Source organism: Bubalus kerabau, chromosome 3 (assembly GCF_029407905.1).
Source record: "Bubalus kerabau isolate K-KA32 ecotype Philippines breed swamp buffalo chromosome 3, PCC_UOA_SB_1v2, whole genome shotgun sequence".
NCBI classification, from domain to species: domain Eukaryota; kingdom Metazoa; phylum Chordata; class Mammalia; order Artiodactyla; family Bovidae; genus Bubalus; species Bubalus kerabau.
This window is the reverse complement of record NC_073626.1, coordinates 130,384,264-130,407,210: the sequence shown is the minus strand read 5'-3', so window position 1 is coordinate 130,407,210 and position 22,947 is coordinate 130,384,264. Positions and strand designations below refer to the sequence as shown.

Here is a 22,947-nt window from a genome sequence, read left to right as displayed (position 1 = left end):
GTTTTCCTTGCCTCTAGGAAGCCTTCACTTTCTCAGCCTTCCTGGTCCCTCTTCTCTTATGCTCCTACTGTGTCCTAAGCATCTGTCCTATTGCATTATCGGTACTCTATACTGTCCCTTTCAACAGCACCTATGAGCTTTTGGAAGCCAATCCCTCCATCCTCTGGAGAAGGAAATGGCAACCCACTCCAGTACTCTTGCCTGGAAAATCCCATGGATGGAGGAGCCTGGTAGGATGCAATCTACGGGGTCGCAAAGAGTCAGACATGACTGAGTGGCTTCACTTTCACTTTTCACTTTTCACTTTCATGCATTGGAGAAGGAAATGGCAACCCACTCCAGTATTCTTGCCTGGAGAATTGCAGGGACTGGGGAGCCTGGTGGGCTGTCGTCTGTGGGGTTGCACAGAGTCAGACACGACTGGAGCAACTTAGCAGCAGCAGCAGCCCTCCATCCTCAGAATTGAGTACAGTACCAGCAGAGCACAGATGCTACAAAAGCTTCCTGAATTAAACTGTGTAATAGGGAAGAACAAATCTGACTCCATACTAGATCTGCTTCTTTTACTTTAACCATTGAATTCTATTGCTTTTATTTTGAGCTAAGAATATTGCCTATAGCCTGAAATGTACAGGATGGTCCAGTCTCAAGGTTTTGACCTTGAAGGCATGATACCTTTCCATTCACAGAGATAAAAAGTTGTAGCACAAAGAATAACAACTGTGCTGGTGGAGGTTTACAGGAACATCATGACCTGGCCTATGTGGCTAGCTATAAAAGCAATGGATTCCGACACCAAGAAGTTTGTAACAACCAACCATGTCCCTCCTTCACTTGGCCTTAAAAAAATGGTTTGCTGAAACCTTTCCAGGAGTCTGAAGCTTTGTGGGACACGACCACCTGTTCTCCTTGTTTGGGCCTACAGTAAAACTTTCTCTGCTCCAAACTCCAACATTCTGGTATTGTTTGGCCTCATTGTGCATCAGACACAGGAACATGTATTCAGTAACAGGTGGAGGCGAAGTGAATTATATGAGAGAATTATTAAAGTATAAAACATGAAAGACTAAAGAAAATGACAACAGTTTTGACTATGAGATTATTTCCCTATTAGACAAATCTAGTTCCCTGTTTCCCGTTGGAGCAAGCTGAAGAAGAATATAGAGTTAGCTAAGAAATAAAATATTTCTGCCATTATTACTGAGACCTTAAAAAGCTATGGAGGCCCACCAGATCACTCCTTTAGTAAATATTCCCAACCTCTGCTTGATATCTTGAAGCTAAGGCAATGGCATTTCTCAGTTCACATAAAGTGGAGTGCCTCATCACATGCTTGTTTTCTGAAACTTGAACTATGGGCTCCGTCAGACAGCTTGTTGAGACAGCCATGGCCCTGTGGCTATCTACTAATGTTTGTTTGTCCTTACCAATGGGATTTTCTCAACATTATCTTAGCTAAAACACAGGCATTAATGACAGCTTAATTGAAGCAGAGGATGAGGTTCACAAAGTCATCATGTTTATTTGATGTACAGATGGTGGTGATATATAAACAGATTCTATGAAAAAGGACAATATTGGGGAATGCTCTGCAAACTCCAGGGCTGCAGATTACAACCATCTGGTCATAAGCAACAATAGGGTGAGCACTTTCAACCTTCATGACACAGCTCTCCCTGCCATCTCCCACCTCTGGGAGCCCCACTGGCCTCTATCTAATTAGTATCTCCCCTGAGTACAGCTCATTCCTGGGCTTGGCACACGGTGCCTCATAGAACTGTTGCAGCATGGATGTTGGTTAAAAACCATTGTGAACTCTTTTTCCACTGTTAAAATGAGATCCTTCAGAAATGTTTTGGAGGTCATTTCTAGTAGTTCATTTATTCAGATGCTTGCTTATACATAAGACAAATAGTTACGGAAGGCCTATTATAAACAAGGTGTTAGACTAGGCCTTGGGCAAATAGTGGTGAGCAAGGCAGGCAGTGCTGTTGTTCCCATGAATCCTTACATTCCATGGTGACAAGAACATTGAGAAACCAATCATAGAGATATATGATTAATACAGGGTTCCCAGGTGGCTCAGTGGTAAAGAATCCTCCTGCCAGTGCAAGAGACACAGGGGATGCAGGTTTGGTCACTGAGTCAGGAAGATCCTTTGGAGTAGGAAATGGCAACCCACTCCAGGATTCTTTCCTAAAGAATTCTATAGACAGAGGCGCCTGGCGGGCTACAGTCTATAGGGTTGCAAAGAGTTGGATACAACTGCACACATGCATGCATGTACACGCGATTAATATATATTATTTTTTATAAATTATCTTATTGAAGTATAGTTTATTTAAAATATTGTGGTAGTTTCTGCTATAGAGCAAAGTGATTCAGTTATACACCTATACACATTCTTTTCATATTCTTTTTCCATTATGGTTTATCACAGGATACTGAATAGAGAATACTATCCTACACAGTAAGACACTGTTGTTGATCCATTCTACATACAGGTAAGTCCCGTACATATGAATGAGTTCTGTTCTGAGAGCACATTCATAAGTCCAATTTGTTTATAAGTCAAAGTAACCATAGGTACCCACATAACACATTTGGCTATATAGTACTGTACCGTAATAGGTTTATAATACTTTAAAATACAAATAGCATATAAAACAAACAGAAAAATAAAGAAATTAATTTTAATCTTACAGTACAGTACCTTGAAAAGTACAATAATACAGTATGATAATTGGCATACTGTTCTCATCTTTGAAAGTTGACAATTTGAAGGTTCATATTGAGAATTTACTGTACAATAGTTTGCATCTGCTAATCCCAAATTCCCATCCATCCCTCCCCCACCCCTCATCCCTCTTAGCAATCACAATCTGGTCTCTATGTCTGATAATATACCTTCTATTGGGCTGAATTGTGCACTCCCCCAAATCCATATGTTGAAGTCTTAGCCCTCTCCCCATACCTGACAATGTGTCTGTATTTAGAGATAAGATTCTGAAAGAAGTAATAAAGGTAAAATAAAGTCTTATGAGTAGGCCCATAGCCAATATGACTTGTGCCCTCACAAGAGAAAGGCATTAGGACACAGATGGGCACAGAGAGAGAAGATTATGTGAGGACACAGGGAGAAAGCAGCCTCTGCAAACCAAGAAGAAACCAGCCCTGACCACACCTTAAACTTCTAGCCTCAAGAACTGGAAGAAAGGAAATTTCTGATAGGTCTCCTACAGAGTGAGTCTGACTTTGTGATTCTACGGACTGGGGCCCATCAGGCTTCTCTATCCATGGGATTTTCCTGGCAAGAATACTGGAGTGTGTTACCATTTCCTCCTTCAGGGGATCTTCCCAACCTGGGGATCGAACCGGCATCTCCTGCATCTTCTGCCATGTAGGCAGATTGTTTACTACTGAGCAACTGAGGAAGCCGATAGGTCTTCTAATCCATGGTATTTTGTTATGACAATCCCAGCAAACTAATACATACTTAAGCCAAAGCTACAAAAGAAAAGAACCAGAAGACTAGATAATGGGGCAGTTGGTTGGCTTTAGGAAGGTTTATTTAAAAAATATCAATTGATATAAATTCTAAAAGAATAAGTGAGATGATGTGGACCACAGCTCTAGGAGGATTTATTTAAATACAGGCAATGTTAAATAATCATCCAATAATATCCATGATGGTTGTGGATCAAAGGCTATGCCATTAAAATTTCATCCTATGATCAGCTATAGAAAGAACAAGTCAGCCCCAACATTCTTCTAAATATAGAAAATTAATGACTGATTAGAAGGAATTGTTTCATAATTAGTAATTCTGGAATGCCTAGGTGGTTGAGGATGCTGAACACTATTACTTGTATGTAAAGATTCAGTGGAATGTCCTGAAATTGTCTCTCCAGCAAGCCATCTGCCTCCACTGAAAGCATTTTTTTAGCATCTGTTTGATTTCCAGATCTTTGCTCATCATGTGTCTTTTGGCCTAGGGATTCTGTCCTGTTCCCGGTGATTGGTTTTCTCCTTCTGTCTTTCCTGCTTATAATCGTTTTGCAGGTCCCTACTGCCAGGTTAGATCTGTCTGAAAATTCCCTCTCCCATCTTCTGGGTTCTGTTCAATTGTGCGGAGACTCATTTCTTACTACTGAAAATTCCACCCTGGGTTTGATGCCTCTAGTACATCAGAGCAGTAGACTGTAGCTATGTGCTCTGGATAAGAATATTCTCTAATGAAAAGCCATTAGACAGTCTCTCTGCCATTTGGCCTTACTGGGGTGTGTTCTATTTTCTGCAGTGAAGCAAACATAACAATTTTCATCTGTGACAAAATCTGAGGTGAGGTGAGGTGAAGTTGTTCAGTTGTGTCCAACTCTTTGTGACCCCGTGGACTGTAGCCTGCCAGGCTCCTCTGTCCCTGGGATTCTCCAGGCAAGAATACTGGAGTGGGTTGCCATTTCCTTCTCCAGGGGATCTTCCCAACCCAAGGATCGAACCCAGGTCTCCTGCATCAGAGGCAGATGCTTTAACCTCTGAGTCAAGTCTATCTCACATTAAAAGACCCTTATTATGACTGTCTTGTTTTCTCTTCACAATCAGTAGGTCTGGTGCATACAACTCTTTCTCTACTAACATTGTTTGAAAGTCCTACATATCCTGATAACTTTGACACATATAGAGTATCTTAGTGTGAATTAAAGATGGTTCATATGACAAAACAAAACACAACTTCTCAGATTTAGATCCTTGGCACCTAATTCTATATGGATCACAAAGAAAAACACGCAGGACTTTCCTTGGATATTCAAGCATCTCATTCACAAAAATCACTGCATGAAAGAAGCCCAGTTTACCATTCTTCCTCCCCAAAATGCACCACAAGATGAGGAGTTGAGAAAAGTGATCTTTGGCAGGGAGATTGGCCCTGCTGAACACATGTAATTAAGGCCACTTATTCCATTGTCAAAAGAAGACTCTGGAGTTGATGATTTCCTTGAAGATTGTTGACCTCCTGTTTTGCTTTAGGAACTCATGAAGGTTTAGAAGGAACTTAAATAATTCTAAACCAGTTCTCTCCTTCAGCTACAAAGTACAGTGTGGTCTAACAGAATAAAACTCAGATTCTGCATCTATGCAGAACACAGTGAGGTTGTTGTCCTGGATGCTAAGGCCTGAGTTCAAGGACTTTGCCCAGACTAGCTTTTCAGTGGGAAATTGATGTTTTGAGTGGTGGTGGCTCAGAGGATAAAGCGTTTGCCTGCAATGCAGGAGACCTGGGTTCGATCCCTGGGTTGGGAAGATCCCCTGGAGAAGGAAATGGCAACCCACTCCAGTATTCTTATCTGGAGAATCCCATGGACAGAGGAGCCTGGCGGGCTACGGTCCACGGGGTCGCAAAGAATCAGACACGACTGAGCGACTTCCCTTTAGAGCAGAAAAAAAACATACTTCCAATTTTCAGGACTGAAGCCCCCAGATCTCTTTCTTCCTATTCTTATTCCCCATTCTTCTCCCATCAGCACAAGAAAAATAATATTGAAATGGCAGGCCACTTGCAGAATAATTATAATGGTGCCAGCTTTTCTTCAGATGACTTAATGTTTCACTTGCAATTCAAAACAGTCTGCTTGACCAAGCCAAGTGGTCTCCTTTACTTTTACACAAGTTCCTGTTCTTAGTCATCCAGATTAGTTTGGACAATAATATCTACATCCTAAGCATATTTTTAACAGTCTTTTAAAATGGCAGCCATCCTCCATTCAAAAATAGAATCTGTTGTCAATCATTCCAGGAGCAGGTGTGACCTGAGAAAGTGGTCCCCAAGACATGTGGTTCCTGGGGAGAAGTGGTGAGGAACTAGGGTTTGAAATGCATAAAGGAGGAGATTCAGGTGTGTATTTATTTAAGATTTGCACGATTGACTGCTCTGATTCTTAAAGGGGGAGATGATGCTCCTCATCTGGCAGCAGGACTTCTGGAAAGCTTCCTCTCCATTCCCATTCAGCCTTCAGATTTCCGGCTGGGGTTTGCAATGCAGAGGTGACACAAATATGGGAAAACCTGTCCTGTGCATGGCAAAGTCTCTGGAAGCATCCAGGCTCTTACTTAGTGCCCTTCGTGCATGCGTGTGTTATGAGTCATGTCCAACTCTTAGCGATCCCATGGACTGTGGCCTGTCAGACTCCTCTGTCTATGGAATTTTCTGGGAAAGAATCTTAGAGTGGGTTGCCATTTCCTACTCAGGGGATCTTCCTGACCCAGGGATCAATCCGTGTCTCTTGCACTGATAGCCGGATTCTTTACCACTGCACCTCCTGGAAAGCCCAGTTCCCTTTGTACTTATGTGATGTACATAAAATTATGTGATAATTTTACTAAGGAATCATCACTGAGTATTTAAAAAGGTCTGAGAAAATTATGTCCCATATATTCAATGAACAGTAGCATACGTGTGTGTTAGGTATGCATAACTTACATTATAATTGTATACAGGCAATGTCAGCTAAAGTCTACAAAGACAGTGGATTCATCATCTGTTCTCAACCCATCTAATTCCCAAATCTGTCTATTGATGGGGCCACCAAGTAAAATGTTTTGGGAAAAGCCAACTTTAGATCCTATGCAGCCTACTTTCTTTAATAGCCTATTGTCATTTCATCTTTCAGCTAAAGCAGAGTTTCTTTATATTTGAATTCTTTAAGCAACTGGTATTGGGCTTCCCTGATAGTTCAGTTGGTAAAGAATCTCCTGAAATGTGGGAGACCTGGGTCCAATCCCTGGGTTGGGAAGGATCTTCCTTCTTTCCCTGGAGAAGGGAAAAGCTACCCACTCCGGTATTTTGGCCTGGAGAATTCTGTGGACTATAAGTCCAAGGGGTTGCAAAGAGTCGGGCATGACTGAGCATCTTTCACTTTCAAGCAACTGAGAATATCAAAAATCAATGTAAGAGTCAGCAAGACACAGTGTGAAAATTGTGGACCTAGGAGTGCAAAGGAAAAGCCTGAGCTTGAACACCTTCTTGATCAAGGGAGCTTAATTTCTGACTCTCAATTTTCTCTTATGCATGTTGGTAAAATAAGAATCACTTCATATGTTTCATGAGTTTTTTGTTTTTTTCTGTAGTATTATATGATAAGGTCCTTGCATAATGCCTGACCTGCAAGAGATCCACAGTGTTTGCTGATTCTAGTGTCAACATCACAGTGTTTGTTGATGTAAGTGTCACATCACTTACAGTGAAAGGGTACCCTTGACTCTTCCTCATATCCACACGCACAAAGCTTTCAAGAAAGAAGATGACAAAAATAGAAATCAAAGTAGGATACAAGGGAGGGATTGCACTACTGTCCTTCATCTTCCTGAAACTTAATCCCTTAGAACAAATAAATTCAGAACCCTTCTATTTTGAGAATGACTTAGTTTGGACTTCTCTTCCTGATCTTCAATGCAAAAATGCACAAAATAATCTGCCTCCCCAAAGCTATGCACACTATATGAAGCTCTGGTAATAGTAGTGAATGTGCCAGGCATCCATGATCTGCCCTTTCTGTGGGGTCATCCTTTCTTTTAGATTCAGGACATTAGAAATACCTGAACTAATCTCAAGTAGATCTTTAAATATCTGGATTCCTTGTTCAACTAATAAAATGTGGTGCTAGTTTCTAATTTCCATGGAGTACCATGTGTCAAGGGTAGTCCCAAGGGCCCTCAAAAACTTTCAGAACAACAGTTATTATTTTCTAATTTCTCACATGAGCTTTTCACTTCTTACAAAGCCAATATGATCTCAAGTACTTGGAAAACAAGTTTTCTCAGAAATGTAAGGGAGGAAAAAACCGGTTTTGTTCTTTTGCTTTCTTTGTTTACTTGTTTATCTGTCTTTTACCTGGGATAGAAAAACACCAGGAGACAAAAAGCCTTGATCCATTTCAAAGAAAAATGAAAGAAATTCATAATTTCCAAAATTCAGGAAATTCTTGGGGAAAGAAGCAAACAAGTTTTCTGAGATAGACATCAGAATGTTTTTAAAAATTTTTTTCCTTGTCTGATCCTTTTGAGAGACAGGTAAAGAAATACCCGATGATTTTCTTTTTCTCCCTGTGTAGCTGGGTAATGGGGCAGCTTTTACCAGCCTGTCTCTCAGTCATAAACACATTTTAATGGACTGACACATGCTTAATAATACAGGTAACACCTGAATGCTTTAGAGTAAAGTGCCACTGGGGTCTGTACTTTATTAAAACTGTATTTTGACCTGAGGCATACAAGTCTCTGCACTCAACCATCTCACCAATTAAAGAGAAAAAGCCCAGTGCCAGTTCACCACTTTTCTTCTTCACATAAGGATTGAGGTTTAAATTTTCTAACTCTATACATGAAAACCGCTATGTTTCTAAGAGATTAACTCACCTTCCATGACTGGAAATCTTGGAAATTTTATAAAAGTCCCAGGAGTGTGCAAATTCACTCAGTTTTTATGACTCTGAGGAGTGAGGCTTATTTTCGTCAGAGATATTGAGTTGGTGTGGAAGAAAGAGAAACTTGCTAAATAGCTTCTCAGCACTGTGTCAAAGGTTTGATCCATTTAATCTCATGGTGGTTCAGATGGTAAAGAATCCACCAGCAATGCAGGAGACCCAGGTTTGATGCCTGAGTCAGGAAGATCCCCTGGAGAATGGAATGGCTACCCACTCCAGTATTCTTGCCTGGGGAATTCCATGGACAGAGGAGCCTGGCAGGCTACCATCCATGAGCTGTAAAAAGTTGGACACAACTGAGTAGCTAACACTTTCATTTTCAATCACCATCACAGTCTTGTAATATAAAGATTTTTTTTTCCATCTCCTATTACAGGTAGATGCTAAGATGGTCCCAATAACCCCTGACTCCTGCTGTGTAAACATTTGTATAATCCCCTTGACTTGAGCAAGGGCTAGATTTATTTTCTTTTCTAATGAGCAGCATATGTTGAAAATGATGGGATGCTACTCTTGCTATGAGATACATGAACACCATGGCATTGTCCTGAGGATTCTTTCTCACTCTCTCCAAAGTCACTCACTCTGGATTAAGAGTACTGCCCTATCAATGAGGCAGCCTTCTGCAGAGGCCATGGGGATAAGTTTGAATCTTCTGAGGCCTTTCAACAGCCATGTGTGTTAGCCTGCAAGCAGAATTAACCCTGGTTGAAACTTGAGATGACCGTTGCCCCTACTAACAAGCTGATTGTAGCCAGAACTACCCAGTCAGGGGGCCTCTGGATTCCTGACTCTTAGAAACTGAGACATAGTACATGCTATTTTCAATCACTACATGTTGGCATAATTTGTTATGCAGCTATAGGTACCTAATACACTCTTACATGGGAGACAAAGTTAGGAACTTAATCTAGGGCCACAGACTGATAAAGGCAAGAGGCACCTTTGGAGCCTCCTGATTGACTTGCAGACCCAGACGCTTCTGTCATTTACAGAGGTTCAGTGGGTTTTTTTGTTCATCCATTGACTCTGAAGCTTTCCCATAGTCTGACCTGATCTTAACTATTAAATTATGTCTTTTGCTCCCTAACTCATATTTCTCTAATTTGTTTGGATGACAGATCTCACAGTCCAGTGGGGAAAGAAAGATATTTAAATTAAAGAAAGATGCAATATCATGTAATCTGGGATGGATATTGGCCCAGAAGAGGGGGTTTGATTCAAACTGTAGAGACAGGAAGGCTTCTCAGAGGATTCATTGGCCTAGCCGCCTGCCTTAGCCTCCAATCCAATGCCTGCATGTAAGTCTGACCTCTGTAAGTACTTGTCCCTAAGTGAACATGCTGTTTCTGGAAGGACAGTAATACAACAAGTAGAGAAGGAGGGAGAAAATTTCATAGCTCCATGTTAAAGGAAAGGCAGATAGAAGAGCCAGGGTATGGTTCATACCTCTGTTCCATATTGCCACACATTAGGGCCTAATTTATACTGCTGTAAAAGGAAGTGCTTTCCAATCTTCATGGATAAAGATTAAGTGATCATATGAAGTGAAGTAAGTCAAACAAAGAAAATATCATATGATATCACTTATATGTGGAATCTGAAATATGACACAAATGTAAAAATCTACAAAACAAAAACAGACTTATAGACTTGGAAAACAAACATGGTTACCAAAGGGAAAATGTACAGAGGAGAGAGGGATAAATTAGGAGTTTGGGATTAACAGATGCACACTACTATATATAATGATCAAGGACCTAGCGTATAGCCCATGTAACTATACTCCGTACTCTGTAATAACCTAGATAGGGAAAGGATCTGAAAAAGAATATATATATATATATGTATATGGTATATGTATAACTGAATCATTTTGGTGTAACCTGAAACTAACACAACATTGTAAATCAACTATACTACAATATAATTTTTTTTTTAAGAATAAAAAAACTATTGGATCTTCAAACCTGAAGTTTGTGAAGACTGATTATCCCACATCCCTGGGAGCTGGAGCCTGTATATTTTGGTCAGAACGACTTGGCTGAATAAGAAAGTGATCTAGAAGTGGTCAGCAGACAGTACCTGTGAGGATTTCAGCTGCACGTTCTGTCATTTTCTGAATCACGAGTCTCAGGGTTCCATCCTCCAGACTCAGCCGCAGAGTCCCCGAGCCCTCAGAGAGCCTTGTGGACAAAAGGAGACCATCCTTGTTCCAGGTTCGAAACTGGAAACTCACTGAGAGCCCATCGATTTGGGGAGTCCCAGGCAGCAGCAAATAACTGCTGCTGGAGTTGACAAATGTGATGGGAACAATTTGTGGTTCAGAGCAGGAAAAAGTGACATTGCCCTGGAAAACAATAAAAATCAAATATATAAAAGCCATTTTTTATTCTGCAATCTGACAGCTGATATAAACAATCACCCGGAGCTGACCTTAATTTCAGGATTATTCCACATTCAGCAGTAAGATCTTAAAGGGTAAAATAAGTTAGCTTTGTTCAGAAACACCCACAAGATAGTTTTCCATTCCTATTTTCTGGATCACAGTGCTATCTGCAAAAAGAGTCATCAAAGACCTAGGGCGATGGAGGGATAGGAAACATCAGAAGTTTCTAGGGATCCAGAGATAAAAATAATAACATTCATTCACTGAGTAATGATATATTGCAAGTCAACTAATGCCAAGACCTGGGATACTTTTCAAAGTGGTGCACTTGAGAAAATTTTGTTACAATGTGGAAAGCCACTGACACCAGCTCCCAGGGAAGCCTGGGAAAAGAAATAGCTAAAAGAGCAAAGGTTTCATAATGAAGGTGATGCTTCCCTGGAAGGAAGTGGGGAAGGACAGGAGCGAATGTCCAGCCAGCCTTTTCAGTAAATGGCATGGTGTTCGCAAAAGCTTGGAGAAATTAACAAAATGGCATTCCTGAAAAGTGAGTCATTTCTGAACTTGAAGTGGGACAGAGAGGGCCAGGGCTATGAAGGAGGTGAGGCAAGAAAAATGAGTAGAAGTAGAGTTTAAAAGCCTTTTATGCTTGCCAAAGTTATCATACAAAGTCAGAAGCAGTAAAATGACACTGGCCATATTTTTAACATATTAAGAGTATTTTTAGTAATATGAAGATTTGAGGGGTGCATGAGAAGACCAGAAGTGGGGAGTATTAAGTGTGTATATATATAGTAGAAGCAGGAAGAAGATAATTCTTCACATAAGTGTGAGAAAACAGGTCAGTTTATTTGAGGAAGTTACAGGAAAATAAAGATGTGTGTGTGTGTGTGTGTGTGTGTACAGATATATATACACTCAGCTGAGCCATGTGCTGAGTCACTTTTACTAGATGAATAAGGAGAAAGCCTGGAGCACCTTCTAGATTATGAATAGCTATTACAACATGAAAGCCATTCGGAATTTTTATAACCAACAACTTCTCATTTAGCACCACTACCATTTGTCTTTTTTAGATTCTAAACTAATCTCTATAATACTGTCAGTATATTATTCAGGTAAGTGTAAGACAATATTCTCCTCTACACAGTCATGGACACATCTTTTTTGGGGGAAAAATGTATTTTATTGAAGTATAGTTGATTTGCAATGTTGTACTAATTTCTACTGTACAGTAAAGTGATTCCATTACACATGGGTGTGTGTATATATATATATATATACACATATATATGAATAAATAGATATATAGTTCATTTTTTTCCATTATAGTTTATTACAAGATATTGAATATAGTTCACTGCACTATACAGTATCTTGTTGTTTATTCATTCTACATATAGTAGTTTGCATCCATTAAACCCAAGTTCCAAATCCCCCTTACCCGACCCAACTTCCCCTTGGCAACCGCAAGTGCGTTCTAGTCACAGACACATCTTATTCCCTAAAAATCTCTCAAGGCCTCTGAATGATGCTAACTCGGCCTTTTAGAGTCATTCCTGTAGCCTGCACCACTTCGGGGCGGGGGGGGTGGAAATGGCAGGAATTTCCTAAAGGGAATGCCCTGGGTTGCCTAGCTGCCTGAATTTAACTTCCCACTAAAGTGGTCAAGTAGTGAGGTTAGACACCTAGTACAGCTTCTAGTCCTAGAGCAGGCTAATCATTCAGCTCAAACAACCTCCTAATCCAGGAAAACATCGTTAGATCCCAATTATGCTTGTTAGTGATAGTCCTGCACTTCTGAAAACAAATAGCAGTTACCAAACAAACTTCTACCAATAATGGATTTCTACTGATGTACTCATCATCAGTGGAACATAAGCATATTCTTGCATTGATCATTTGTTGTGGCGGTTTAGATGTGTTCTCTTTAGGCTAGATCCCCAGAAGTTAATTGACGTGTCAAAGAATAAAGGCCTCTTATATCCATCCATCAAGAAATTGGCACAAATAATGTATATTAACACATATGTAGAATCTAAAAAAATGGTATAGATGATCTTATTTGCAAAACAGAAATAGAGATGCAGACATAGAGAACAAACGTATGGACACCAAGGCAGGTAGGGGGTTGGGATGACTTTGGAGACTGGTATTGACAGATGTACCCTATTGATACTATGTATAAAATAGATAACTAATGAGAATCTACTGTGTAATACAGGAAACTATTTAATGCTTTGCGGTGACTTAAATGGGAAGAAAAATTTTAAAAGAGAGGATATATGTATATTCATAGTGATTCACTTTGCTGTGTAGTAGAAGCTAACACAGGATTGTAAATCAACTGTACTCCAATAAAAATTAATTGAAAGAATAAAATAACAAAAAAATTGCCCACAGTTTATACTGTCCCTGGCATTAGGTTAAGTGCTCACGTGTGTATCTTATGTATTTTACAGAATGACACCAAATTCATTTAAAAAACTACACAGATTGAGTTTGGAGTAGCTGGGTAATTCAAAAGCCAGAGTCCTCCTTCCCAGTGACAATGGGGGAAAAAACCTATGTTCGTGTGCCACAGATGCTTCTGGCAGCCATCTCTGAGAACTTCCTCCTATGTCTTGGGTACCACTTTTTAAAAAAAATCTACCAACTTGCTTTTCACATCCCATTGCTGTTTTAATTTGCATTTTTTGGAATTCTGGTTGATTTCCATTCAAGATGAAATATTCCTACTGATGGCAGATTAACTGAGTCAAGGCTGTCTTTTTCAAGCAGTCAGGAATGCTCCCGCAGGGACCTTGGGAGACAGCAGGACAGCAGTAACTTTTCTTCCCCTTTTCCTTTCCTGAGGTAAGCATCACCTCTGGTAACAATTTGCCAGAACAAAGCTGCACCCAAAGTTTGAGGCTGTGTAGAAGGGGGATAGGATGACAAGAAGCTTAGAACTTTGTAAAATGTTCCTTCCTAATTATCTTAGAATCCAGTGTTTAAGATGCACAGACATAGACAACAGACTTGTGGGTGGCAAGAGGGAAGGAGGTAGAGGGGGGACAATTGAAAGTTTGGGATTAGCAAATACAAACTATTATATACTAATAGGTAAATAACAAGGTACTACTGTATAGCACAGAGAACTATATTCAATATCCTGTAATAAGCCATAAAGAAAGAATATTTTAAAAATGTATATATGTATAACTGAGGCTTCCTAGGTGGCTGTAGTGGAAAACAACCTGCCTGCCAATGTAGGAGACTTAAGACACATGGGTTTCATCTCTGAGTCAGGAAGATCCCCTGGAGAAGGGCATGGCAACCCACTCCAGTATCCTTGCCTGGAGAAACCCATGGACAGCGAATCCTAGTGGGCTAGTCTAGCATCGCAAAGAATCGGACATGACTGAAGTGACTTGGCATGCACACATGTATAACTGAATATATCAATTCAGTTCAATTCAATTCAGTCTCTCAGTCATGTCTGACTTTTTGCAACCCCATGGACTACAGCATGCCAGGCTTTGCTGTCCATCACCACCTCCCGGAGCTTGCTCAAACTCATGTCCATTGAGTCGGTGATGTCATTCAACCATCTCATCCTCTGTCATCCCCTTCTCCTCCTGCCTTTGATCTTTCCCAGCATCAGGGTCTTTTCCAGTGGCCAGATTGTCTTCTCATCAGGTGGCCAAAGTATTGGAGCTTCAGCTTCAGCATCAGTCCTTTCAATAAATATTCAGGGTTGATTTCCTTTAGGATTAACTAGTTTGATCTCTTTGTGGTCCTTGGGACTCTCAAGAGTCTTCTCCAACACCACAGATCAAAAGCATAATTTCTTCAGTGCTCAGCTTTGTCTATGGTCCAATTCTCACATCCATACATGACTACTGGAAAAACCATAACTTTAACTAGATGGACCTTTGTTGGCAAAGTGATGTCTCTGTTTACATCATGCTGTCTAGGTTTGTGACAGCTTTTCTTCCAAGGAGCAAGCATCTTTTAATATCATGCTTGCAGTCACCACCTACAGTGTGATTTTGGAGCCCAAGAAAGTAAGGTCTGTCACTGTTTCTACTGTTTCCCCATCTATTTACCATGAAGTGATGGGACTGGATGGCATGATCTTCATTTTTTGAATGTTTAGTTTTAAGTCAGCTTTTTCACTCTCTTTCACTTTCATCAAGAGGCTCTTTAGTTTCTCTTCACTTTCTGCCAAAAGGGTGGTGTTATCTGCATATCTGAGGTTATTGATATTTTTCTCGGCAATCTTGATTCTTGTTTGTGCTTCATCCAGTCCAGCATTTCACATGTTGTACTCTGCATATAAGTTAAATAAGCAAGGTGATGATATACAGTCTTGACATACTCCTTTCTCAATTTGGAACCAGTCTGTTCTATGTCCGGTTCTAACTTTTGCTTCTTTACCTGCATACAGATTTCTCAGGAGGCAGGTAAAGTAGTCTGGCATTCCTATCTCTTAGAGAATTTTCTATCATTTGTTGTGACCCACACAGTCAAAAACTTCAGCATAGTCAATGAAGCAGAAGTAGATGTTTTTCTGGAACTCTCTTGCTTTTTCTATGATCCAATGGATGTTGACAATTTGATCTCTGGTTCCTCTGCCTTTTCTAAATACAGCTTGAACATCTGGAAGTTCACAGTTCATGTACTGTTGAAGCCTAGTTTGGAGAATTTTGAGCATTACTTTGCTAGAGTGTGAGATGTGTGCACTTGTGCAGTAGTTTGAACATCTTTTGGCATTGTTTTCCTTTGTGATTGGAATGAAAACTGACCTGAATATATGTGTGTGTATATATATATACACACACGTATATACACACATAACTGAATCACTTTGCTGTACATCAGAAGTTAACACAGCATTGCATATCAACTTTACTTCAATTAAAAAAAAACTTTAAAAATCCAACTTTACAATGTTTAGCTCCACCTAAACCATGTAGCAAGTGTTCTATGTGGATAGACAATCATGAAAGGTGGTTCTCATGACAGCAGGGATCTAGAAGAACTGAGATTTTCCCCTTCTTTGATTAGTTCTCCCACATCTGATGAGAGGCCAGGCTGCTTCATTCCATTGAACATATAATGGGCCTCTCTATCTGTAAATAGACCAGGGAACCCAGAATCCCTTGAGAGGCCTTCAGGGGACACACAAAGTCCTGAGCAAGATGATGATGGCAAGAACTTCAAATAAATGCCCCAGAGATTCTGTTAAAATAAGGCTAGGTGTGGGGAACAACACTTTGCTCACCAGGGAGCAGTATAACTTGGAAATGCATTGTCTTTGGATGGTTTCTCTGGGTCACTTCAGGCTGTGCTCCTTCACTCCCTTCCCCCACATTCTCCTCCCACTGTCCTCTGTTGTCCTGTGTCCAGGCAGCCACCTGAACTGTCAAAAATTTCTTTGTTTTTAGAGCATCTCCCTGCTGTGTTCTCCAGTGTTAGGTCCAAGGGCAAGTAGGAGAGAGAGATGGGAATAGATAGGAAATAAGTTTTACACCAAATCTGACCCAGTTCTCCCAGGAAGGGTTTTTGGCTTAGCTTCCTGTCACACAACTGCTGGGCAGCCACCCTTGTCACACATCTGTCTTACTGTTTCTCACTGTGCATGCTGTTCGCTGAACCCAGAATAGGCAAAGTGCGAGTGGGGAAGCTGGAAGAAAACTCGAGCAGCCATAGAAACTGCACATGTTTATTCTCTCTGGGCTGGCTCAGCAGCTGTGCAGTAGACATGTTGTATTCTCTTGTGTTTGACCCAGTGAATGCAGCCGTAATGTGGACTCAAGGGCTTTTCAGGTGGAGCTTATATATGTTTACAGGACAAAAGTGGCCCATGACCAAGTGGGTACATCATCACACACATGCACAGTGCTATGTGATCTCAGCTGTTACATAACCATGTATTTACAAAACATGGGGCAAGAGCAGGAGACCGTGGGGCAAGAGAGCCTGACCACCACCATCTTGGCAAATTTGCTCTTTCCCTATATTTCACCCCTTCAGGGTCTCTCACCTCAGAATCTATGCTCAATCCATCTTCCGTGATACTCCCTTGGCAAGTAACTCTGACCCTTGAACCCACATTCTGCAACACCAGTAGATGGTTTGGTAACAAACAGTTACATCCCCAATATATAGCAAAACCCAACGCCAGGTATCACCTGGAACTCATTTTGCAGTTCTTCCCTTCATGGGGCTAGAAGAGACACCCACCGCACATGGAGTGCCTTTATCTTCCATTGCCAAATCTCGTCCACCATCTGTCCTTGTGAAATTGCACGAAAGCCTCCACAGGGGCAACTCCACCCCTGCAGGGTTTTTTATTAAGGACCTGCAAAATACCCCAGAGGCACTGGGCCCGTCCCTTCAAGGAAGGGATTTTTGCAGTGTTCACAATCTACCTACATGATTATACTTTTCTAAATCTGAGGACACAGCCTTTACAGTACACTGTTCTAAATCTACACCATGGGACATAGCCTAAATCTTCATCATTTGGCTGCCATAGCCATGAATGTGTGCATTAGAACCAGGAAACTGCTCTGGCTTGCCGTAAACAAGTTTGCATTTGGCACCAGTATCAACCAGGGTCATTACTCTCTGTATATTAGCTAGTGACCTGGTGGCTCAGATGGGTGAAGAATCTGCCTGCAATGCGGGAGACCTGGGTTCAATCCCTGGGTTAGGAAGATCCCCTGGAAGAGGACATGGAAACCCCCTCCAGTATTCTTGCCTGGAGAATCCCCATGGACAAAGGAGACCTAGTGGGCTGCAGTCCATGGGGTCACAAAGAGTCGGGCACGACTGAGTGACTAAGCACAGTTAATTGCAAGTTCACATAGGCCTCAGGTCCCTGCCTGGGCTCTTTGGGCAGACACCTTGGCCTGAGCCCTATTCAAAGCCAAAAAGGGCATCTTAAGGAGCATCCTTGGGAGCCATGTAATCTTCTAACTGAAGCACCTGTATCTCTTGCTGTGGGCGCTTAAACTGCTACTCTGCTCTCAGTTGTACGATGGGCCTAGCTAACAAACAGAGACCCATGGTCTCATAATGTTCTACAATCTTTAGCTCAATGAGGGGAAAGTAGTTATAGATGACAACAGTTCTATTTTGTCCCCAGAACAAATTATAGCATCCACCCCTGTGCCTCAGAGTTGCAAAAGCCATTCTGCCAAGGATTCCCCTTGTTTCTGCCAAAACTGCTTACCCAAGTTGACTAACTCTGCCTGAGTATATGGTTGATACATCATGAACTCAGTCACTTTGAGGGCCCCTTGAGAATGCCCCCCTGGGCAATAGGCTGCTCATGCTTCACTTTCTGCTGCACATGGGCCATGCTACCAAGTGGGGACCTGTGGCCTCACAATGTTCATCATCACTGTCCCTCATTACCTCATAGTTTGAGGTGCTGGGTTCCTCACAGCCACACATCTCTTGCTCCAGCATGTGGATACGCTGCTCTAGCTCTTCCTTTCATCTCAAGAACTTGCACACTTGTGCAGCATCATAGAGAGCACTATCCATATTCACCTTCAGGGCAGTTAGGAAAATGCACCCCACGGTGCCAGCCACAGTCCATGCCACCCCGTCCTGCAAATGGGAGCTCACTGCCTGTGACACCTTTTCAATGCTATCTGGTAAATGCTACCTGGTGACCCATCCACTGCTTCCCAGTCTTCCACTGGGGCCCACACCAAGAGGACACGGCTACCTGATACCACAGGCTATGTGGTGGCCCCTGGCTTCCTTCATTCATTGGAGCCTCAGGCTCCTCTATTTGTTGGGTATCCTGCTGACTATGCCAGTTGTCTTGCTATTCACACTGTTTGCTGAACCTAGGGTTGGGAAGATAAAAGAAAACTTCCAACAAGCTGGGAAGTTGGAAGAAAACTCAAGGAACTGTAGGAACTGCATGTTTATTCTCTCCACGCTTGGGCGGGGGCCAATGCAGCAGATATGCTATATTCTCTTGTGGTTGACCCAGCAGACACAGCCATAATGTGGCCACAAGATGGACACAAGGGCTTTTCAGATGGAGCTTATATATATTTATAGGACAAAAGTGGCCCATGACCAAGTGGGTACATTGTGACGCGCATGCGCAGTGTTGTAAGTGATTTCAGCTGTTACATCACCATGTATTCACAAAACCTGGGGTAAGCAAGAAGCTGTGAGGCAAGAGAGTCTGACCACTACCATCTTGGTTAATTTGCTCTTTCTCCACAACATCCATCTCAGCTGTGCTGGTGGCTGGCAGAAATACCAAGGTGTCAAGAATCATTGATACCCCCTCCACCACAATGGAGAGAAAGGAGAAAAAAGTAGCTAAATGAAAAAGTACTACTTTTGAAATCAACATGAATCATTTTCAGTATCACCATTTGTGACTTCAGAATCCTTCTCAAGATAGCACTGGAGGGAGATCTCAGCAATGATTTAGAAAATGCATGCAAGAAGATAATATTACTTAACCATTAAAAAGAATAAAGTAATTCCATTTGCAGCAACAAGGATGGATCTAGAGATTATCATACTTAGTGACTTAAGTCAGAAAGAGGACAAATACCATATGATATCACTTATGTGTGGAATCTAAAAAAGTGATACAAATGAATTTATTTACAAAATAGAAATAGACCCACAGAAATAAAAAACAAACTTATGGTTACCAAAGGGGGAATCTGAAGGGAGGTAAATTGGGTATTAACATACTCACACTGTGAGCATGTGCTGTCACTTCAGTCCTGTCTGACTTGGAAGGAAAGTTATGACCAACCTAGATAGCATATTCAAAAGCAGAGACATTACTTTGCCAACAAAGGTCCGTCTAGTCAAGGCTATGGTTTTTCCTGTGGTCATGTATGGATGTGAGAGTTGGACTGTGAAGAAGGCTGAGCGCCGAAGAATTGATGCTTTTGAACTGTGGGGTTGGAGAAGACTCTTGAGAGTCCCTTGGACTGCAAGGAGATCCAACCAGTCCATTCTGAAGGAGATCAGCCCTGGGATTTCTTTGGAAGGAATGATGCTAAAGCTGAAATTCCAGTACTTTGGCCACCTCATGCGAAGAGTTGACTCACTGGAAAAGATTCTGATGCTGGGAGGGATTGGGGGCAAGAGGAGAAGGGGACGACAGAGGATGAGATGGCTGGATGGCATCCCTGACTCGATGGACATGAGTCTGAGTGAACTCCGGGAGTTGGTGATGGACAGGGAGGCCTGGCGTGCTGCGATTCATGGGGTCGCAAAGAGTCAGACATGACTGAGCGACTGATCTGATCTGATCTGATAGACTATAGCCCACCAGGCTCCTCTGTCCATGGGATTCTCCAGGCAAGAAATCTGAAGTGGGTTGCCATGCCCTCCTCTAGGAGATCTTCCCGATCTTGGGATCAAATCTGCATCATTTGTGTCTCCTGCATTGGCAGGCAGGTTCTTTACCACTAGTGCCACCCATAGTCACACTGCTATATATAAAATAACCAAGAAGAACCTCCTATATATCATAGGGAACTATACTCAATATCTTATAATAACCCATAACAGAAAAGGAATATATATAAATAAAATAATGTCAAAAGGAGTAGCAAAAAAATCAGCCACCATATTCTCTCCTATATACCAGCTTAAAGTATTGCTTCAACTTTCATCCTATTCCCACTAAGAAGGATGCTCCATATCTCAGACTCTCTCCATTATATTCTACATTTAATTCATTAGTGATTTCAATGTACATTCAAGATTTCTCCAACATTGTAAAACAATGTGTTGAGCACAGGAGTTTATAAATTATATATATATATATATATGTTTATATATAAACATATAGTTTTATAGAGTTTATAGTTTTATAATAATGTTATAAAATATATAATAATTAATTTTATATATATATATTTAAATGGGATCCTATTTCTTTGAGGTCTATAGTCAGTAAATGTACATTTCTGATTGTAACTGGTACAAAGTGTCCCTGACAAAATTGCACACATTGGTGGTCCAATCTTCAAGGTAAATCAACCAGCCCTGGTCCTACAGAAAAGACTGAAAGAAAGTCAGTATTAGCACCATGGTCCCTTTTCCACTACAAATTTTACTAGAGCTACAGGGTCTTTTATTGTCTCAAAAGCAGGTACCTCTACATTGGAGAGCCTAAATCCTGTGTGTCCGACGTGCCTCTCCTGACAGTACCACCATGTCCTGGTTGGATGGCAACCCTCCATGGGATGATAACCTCACTAAGCCACAGGTCACTGGTACCTATAAGTGGGGGCCTCTCTGTCCCCAGCATGGCAGTTCTTAGTGTCCTGTGCCTCCATGCTCATATATGCGCATCATCCTCCATTAAGGTATCTGGAAGCACTGGGTTCATCTGTCCTTTGGGGAGAACCAAACCACGTCCAGTTTCCTTCTTTAGGATCCACCATAGCTTTTTCTTTGCAGTTGTAAAATTTAAAAGTTCCCATCCTACCACTTTTCTCAGAAAAAAGAGTTTGATTTCTATGGATGAAGCAGAGAACTTAGAAACTCAAAGATTTGTTCATTGACCATCTTAGAGAGACTGTCTATTTCTATGGAAATACACTTCAATTTGTACCATTAACAACAAGAGTTGCCCTGTTCCTCATCTGACTTTTGAGGCCTGATGAGCTCCTAAGAATGGTCAGGACCTTAAAACACAAGAACCAAGTTTGTATCAGTGGAGGAAGCAAGCCCTACTCATTGATTCATCCTCTCCAAGGTGGCCCTCCCTTTGAAGGGCAGAGGAAAACTTCCAGGCCATTCATTGCTGTGAAGAAACAGAACATGAGGTCTCACACAAAGGAAGCCCGTTCTAATCTGGGGGGTTACAGAAGGCTTCCTTGGGGAAGTGACATAGGAAGTGAGATTTTACAGAAGAGCAGGTGTAACTAGTTAGAGAGTGAGGAGGAGTGTCATCTGAGCAGAAAAGGAAAGCATTTTCTAAGGTTGGAGGCAGGAAGGTGTGCGACATATACAAGGATCTGGCAGAAGGCCAGTAGACAGCTGTCTGGAAACTAGCATAATAGCAGGGAAACATGCAGTGGGAAAGACAGGAAGAGATGCAATCATTAAACCTTACACCATGTGGAAGTACTAGAACTTGACCCTGTGGAAGAAACGGAATAGGAAGGGGTGAAGAGGAAACTGATATAGAAATAAGGCAGTATGGTCATATTGTGCTTCAGATGCATCCCTCAGAGAGCTGTACGTAGGCAGTAGAATGTGCTGTATGTAGGGAGGAGAAGGGTCAACAGAGGATGAGATTGTTGGATGGCATCATTGACACAGCGGACATGAGTTTGAGCCAACTCTGGGAGATCGTGAAGGACAGGGAAGCCTGGTGTGCTGTAGTCCATGGGGTCACAAAGAGTCAGGCACAACTGAATAACAACAGAGTGTGCACTGTGTGTGAGAAAGGATGCTCATGGGTCAGACTTTGGGCAACTATGGAGGTAATGAAGTCAAGGACAGTTATGGGGTTGTGGAGAGCTCTGTCTAGATACAAAGTGGGACAAATGGCAGAGAGTTTGTAGGTAAAATTGATAGCAGCTGCTGTGCAGGGTTCAGGGGCTTCCACTCTCCTTTGCCTGCCCAGGGACCTCAACCATTACCTTCATTGACTGGTGGCCCCTCCCACTCTGGCATGAAGACACTGGAAGTCATTAAGCTCATTCACTCAATCCATGTGTGTGGTTACTATGGAAACCTGTCCCCTAAATATACTTCCTGCCTTTCTCCCTCCACCAGGAGTGACTTCTTCAGGGCTCTGCATCCCTCCACTCCCTTCTTTCAAGGCCGAGTGGATCTTTTTCCTAGTCCATTCTTGGGGTCTTTCCAGAACTTCTCCACCCATCCCCAAAGTGGCTGTCTTCTCCACTGGTTCCCAGTGGTTTGTGTCCCTAGACAATTTCTCCATAGAGCCATACACATGTTAACATATACTTATCATATCTCTTAGACTGCCTTGTAATAGTTTGCTACTCTTTACTACTTGCATGGGCTTCCCATTAAAATTCATTTGTAATCGAGTAGAGAGCATCT

The 22,947-nt window shown here is 41.7% G+C and overlaps 1 protein-coding gene across 2 annotated transcripts in view; it reads right to left on the bottom strand.

Moving 5' to 3' along the window:
• CNTNAP5 (contactin associated protein family member 5) overlaps positions 1-22,947 on the bottom strand; it is a 1,047,625-nt gene that overhangs the window by 469,030 nt on the left and 555,648 nt on the right. For both annotated transcript variants that reach the window (XM_055572939.1, XM_055572940.1), the window contains exon 8: positions 10,566-10,830. In XM_055572939.1, the coding sequence (XP_055428914.1) occupies positions 10,566-10,830 (265 nt within the window). The remainder of the gene's footprint in view (positions 1-10,565; positions 10,831-22,947) is intronic.